This window comes from Pteronotus mesoamericanus, unplaced genomic scaffold, assembly GCF_021234165.1.
Source record: "Pteronotus mesoamericanus isolate MK-2021 breed Mesoamerican mustached bat unplaced genomic scaffold, CSHL_Meso_final contig_41, whole genome shotgun sequence".
Classification (NCBI taxonomy): domain Eukaryota; kingdom Metazoa; phylum Chordata; class Mammalia; order Chiroptera; family Mormoopidae; genus Pteronotus; species Pteronotus mesoamericanus.
Window position 1 is genome coordinate 16894 of NW_026555152.1, and position 5053 is coordinate 21946.

At 50.5% G+C, this 5053-nt stretch overlaps 1 protein-coding gene across 1 annotated transcript; it reads right to left on the reverse strand.

The window, feature by feature from the left end:
* Positions 1-858: 858 nt before the first annotated feature.
* On the reverse strand, positions 859-2166 carry LOC129073403 (gap junction alpha-3 protein-like). The gene is given in 1 exon segment (XM_054577056.1): positions 859-2166. A coding segment is annotated over 1 exon segment (1308 nt).
* Between the last annotated feature and the right edge of the window lie 2887 nt (positions 2167-5053).

A 5053-nucleotide genomic window follows, 5' to 3' on the forward strand; every position in this document is an offset into this window, starting at 1 on the left:
CTCAAAGCATTTCATTTAAAAGGAATTCAGATCTTTACTAGTAGGAAATGGGAAACGTGAGCACTCCCTCAGTCAGTATCCGTGTAACAGTACAACACAAAGCAGGAAACATCATTTAAAAACAAACACAAAGGTGGGCCTGCCACACTTTTATTTCAGTTTCCTCAGCTGTTAAAAGTGACCTCAAGTGCGCTACATTTCCTCCTGCTTTCTTCCCAGCCGCCTCTGTGCCCTCGCCCACGAACCTATGCCTCTGGGGAGCTGCTAGTCGTTGTCACTTGTCAGGAAGCCTGCACTTGCATATCCTGGGCTTCACGTGCAATTTCAGAATCTCAAATGACACTACATAGGCTTGCTCGAGGTCTCCTTTTAGTGCAGTTTGGCAAATATCCCAAACGAACTTCAACTCTACGTTCCAAGTGTCAAACAGAAGATAGGGCTAAGTGCAGCTATGGCCTTCTGGGCTGCCCAGAGGCTCTGGAGAGCTCAGGACAGAAAACCTAATGACCCCAAAAGGAAGTGACTGCAGACACCTGCCTCTTTATCACTGCAGAACAGTCCCCCAAGAGACAGAAACACCTGAGAAGGTGGCTGGAACCTGGGCTATTGGGTTGCAGTGAATATACTCAAAGGCCATCAGCCCCTGCGCCCCACTTTCCTCCACCCCCATAGAAAGCATCAGCGTTCTCCTCACTGCACCAGCATGAAGGACAGCAAGCATGGACACGGAAACCAGACCTCTCTGGTGATCTCCTTCCTCCCATGCCCCAGTGCCCTCTGTCACTCTAGGCTTTCTGCCTGCTCAGTTGAAGTGCACTTTGGTTTTGGTAGCTAGAAAAGAGGTCACTGTAAAGCGGACTAGATGGCCAAGTCATTGGGTCTGCCCCAACTGCCACTGGGCTTCCTGGCCCAGCTTGACCGTCTAGGGCCTGTGGAGGGCAACGGGGACATGTGCATCTCCACAGCGGTGATCACTGCCTGCTGCCCCTCATCGGGAGTCACTTCCAGTCTGCTCTCTCCCACGCTGCTGCCGTCCCCATTCTCCAGCAGGACAGACTCTTTGCTGCCTGCTCTGCCCTGCTGAGGGGGTGGCTGGGGGCGGCCTGGAGGGGTAAAGGAGGAAGATGTGGACGCAGGGGGGGAGACCTTCCTCACAGAAGTCTGCCGCTCGGTCTCCTGGTTGGCCCAGTTCTGCTCTGTCATTAGCAGGTGATGGTTACTATCGCACAATTTGTCAGGGTGGCTCTTCCCCCGTGTCAGGGATGGGGCGGCCACATTGAAGTCTGTTGCTGGTGGAGGGGACCCGGGATAGGCTGTGGCCATTGCCTGTCCCAGAGAAAAGGCAGAGTGAGCGTAGTAAGGAGGGCACCCTACTGTACCAGTGGCTGTGGCCTAGCAGGAGGGGAGTGGGATCACATCTCCCAATGTTGGGGTCCCCGTCCTTGAATCAGGAGTGTCGGGGCCATAGTGGTTTTTCACGTCCTGTTTAAGCTTCTTCCAGCCCAGGTGGTATATCTCCAGCACGTTGAGTAGGAGGGACAGGCAGGCCACGACCAGCATGAAGATGATGAAGATGGTCTTCTCCGTGGGCCTGGAGATGAAACAGTCCACTGTGTTGGGGCAGGGCCACCTGTCACAGCGGTAGAGTGGCTTCAGCTGGAAGCCATAGAGAAAGTACTGTCCAACAATGAAGCCCACTTCAAACAGCATCTTAAAGATGACATTGAAGACGTAGGTCCGGAGCAGGGCCCCGGCGATGTGGACCTTTCCCTGGTCGTCCCGCCCTGGGAGACTGTTCCTCTGGACCTGGTCGCCCTCTCCTTTTACCTGCTCTTCCTCCTGCTCTTTCTTCTTCTGTTCCATGTGCACAATGTGCAGCACATGCCCCAGGTAGATGAGGGTGGGCGTGGACACGAAGATGATCTGCAGCACCCAGAAGCGGGTGTGGGAGATGGGGAAGGCCTCGTCATAGCAGACGTTCTCACAGCCTGGCTGCTGGGTGTTGCAGGTGAAGCCTGACTGCTCATCTCCCCACACTGACTCCACCCCAGCACCCAGCAACAGGATCCGGAAGATGAACAGGACTGTCAGCCAGACCTTGCCAATGACCGTGGAGCGCTCCTGTGCAGCATCTAAAAGTCTCCCCAGAAGACTCCAGTCACCCATTGCTCCACACTGTCAGCCTGTAAGAAAACATCCTTGTTAATATGCAGGTAGGACGGGTGAGCTGTGTCCAACCACTCTAAGGGGCAGGATGTTGTGCATGGGGGTTAGAATATAGTGTCACTGGGGGCTCCTCTCCCATGTCCCAACGTGGGCTGTGTTGCAGAGCTTCCTCACACGTGTGTGCATGAAAATGTATGTGTGTGTTCATGTCTGTATGCTTTGAGAGTATGTGTGTACTGGGTATGACTGTGTGTACATGTATGTGTGTATACGTGTACATGTGTGTGCGTTCTGTACATGCCTATGTGTGTTGTGCCACACAGGGTTAAACCAAGGTCTACAGCACTGATATAATACTGAGCTATGTTAACCTACACAAGCTTGGATTAAATGAGACAAACACAGATCACTTAACTCAGTTCAGAGATGAGGAAACAGGCTAGAAAGATAAGTGACTTGCCTCTCCCTGCCTCCTCACTGCACGCTGGGCTCTTCCAGGCTGTCTCCGCAGGAGCCCTGGGGCTCCCCGTGCTGCGGGCCATTCCTAATCTCGCCCGTCCCACTCAGGTGAGGTTACAGCAGCATTCTCCCAGGTTGCACCATGCTCATTCCACCTTCATAACTACCGCCTCATTAAGCTGTTACCTCCTCCACTTCTGACTTCCCTTTTGACTTTTTCTCTTTGCAGATGTTGCACAAAAGGTTCGCTCAGCTCACACATGATCCCATTGCCCATGGCCCCATCAGTAAGGTGCGGATCATGGCCGTACACAGTGAACTGCACTCGGATGGAGGGAAGACAGACCCGTGGGCCCTCTTTGTGAAGGTGACAGTGCTCCTCGGACACAGGGGACCAAGCCTACTCGGAGTCCTCCATGTCGCCCCTGCTCAAACGAACAGATGCTCCAGCTGGAAGTGAGGACAGCGCTGCTGTTCTCATGGCCAGTCTGTGCAGTAAGGAAAGTGGGCTAAGCTGTGAGTATACATACACTTCTCCAGGGGAATAAACAACACTCTATCATCTTAATCTTAAAAGGCTTAACAATACAATTTTTTTAGGAATTGGTTTAAAGGCAAATAAACAAACGAAACCTTACTGCCTCTGACCTAAAAAAAAAGGCCGATGTTCACCTTCTTTTAGAATATCTAAACTTCCAACTCTTTGTTTTTGCTCATTGGAGCTCTGTAGAGAAATCTTAGTGCTCACGTATCTTACCAGCCTCCTTGCCCCATATTGTGGTGGGAGGTTTGAGTGAAAGTGTCCAGCAGGAAGCTGGAGACGTGGGGTTGGAAGCATCTGGGAAGAGGGTCTACAGGGTGGCTCCTCCTCTCCCGGGTGAGGACCAAAGTACAAAGAACAGTTTAGAGACACATGTCACAAAAAATGCAACACAGGAGATGAAGAGGATGCGCAACCGATTCATTGCCCTTGGTGCCTGCAGAGGTGGCCGATGTGTGGTGGGTGCTTCGTGAAGGACACGTGATCTGACGATGTCAGACAAGGTGCGTGAGGGCCTGAAGCCGAGCAGAGCTGGATGCCAGAGACCCTCCCTGCAGAGGGTGGAGGGAAGGGACCACCCTCGGCGTGCTCTGACGAGTTCTGCCAGAGAGTCCACCATGTTTGGGTTCTATTAGATTCTTGGCATTTGTGCCTGGAAACCTGTTTTATCCCTCCATACTTTATTTTCATTATTGTTCTCCCCATCCTAGTGTTCTGGCAAAGTTCTTTCAGGAAGTTTTAGATGTGGGAGGAAAATGATCGGGTAGCCCCTGAGTGCTTGTAAAGACGAGACACTCAGGGCCAGCAGATGCAAGGAAACCCAGAGAGGCTGGGAGGGAGAGAAGTTGCCCAGGACCCGGAGAGCCTGACTCCCCTTCAGGTCTCAGAAGGCATATTCCCTTGAGAGCAAGACTGAGAATCGGGGTGGCCTGGAATTGAGGAGGCCTGTGGAGGACTTTGCAGAGGTGACTAACAGTGTCAACGTTCTTCAGAGCCTTCAAGAAGGAAGGAAATGAAAAGGAGACCCTGTGATCTCACGGTAAGGAGGCCACAGACGGTCCGCAGGTGACCAGTCAGTGACAAGACAGGGACAAAACCAAAAGCCTGGGCAAGGGTTTAGAGAGGCAAATCAATATGCTACTACATTTTTTTGGAGTCTTTGTTCATTCCTAAGATTGGCCTCAACTCAACTTCTTTGTGCTATTACTGGATTGCTGTAGAAGTCAGAATACCCAGAATGTTCTAATAACATTTTAATACATTACACACGCTATGTGTTACTAATGTATTTATATACGATACTGAATAAAATCCGAACAATATTTATTCTCTGTTTGGTGAATGTTCAAGTAACGGCAACATCCGAAAAGAAACCAATTATTGTTTTAATTCCTTACATGCGGGAGGCTTCTAAAATGGCTGTGATAAATACAGAGAATTAATTTCAAGTTTCCAATGTATAGTGTAAAAGTTACTTTAGTAAGAAAGTGAACATCACTTAAATCTTAGTAACATTTAAGGAAATTGATTCAACAATCTCTCCTACTGGCAATCCATGAAATTTTGTTACTGCCCTTACTGGAGCCAGCTCTGAGCCCGTTAACCTTTGCCGGTGGACCTACGTAGGCTGCACTCTCCAGTGGTTCTAACAGCACAGCCTCTGAGAATTACCCCACAGGAGCACGTGCATCCCTCCCATTGGATGCTCATCTCAACATGAACTAAACTGCTGCACCCATACAATATGGGCCAGATAGCTGATGTCTGCTTTGAACACACCAACCTTTGGGAAAGTAATCCCCCCTTTTCCTCTCTACACTTTTAATGTCTGTTTCGTAACTGTTCTCACAGCACAAGGATGGACCACCAGGGAAATGACTCACATAT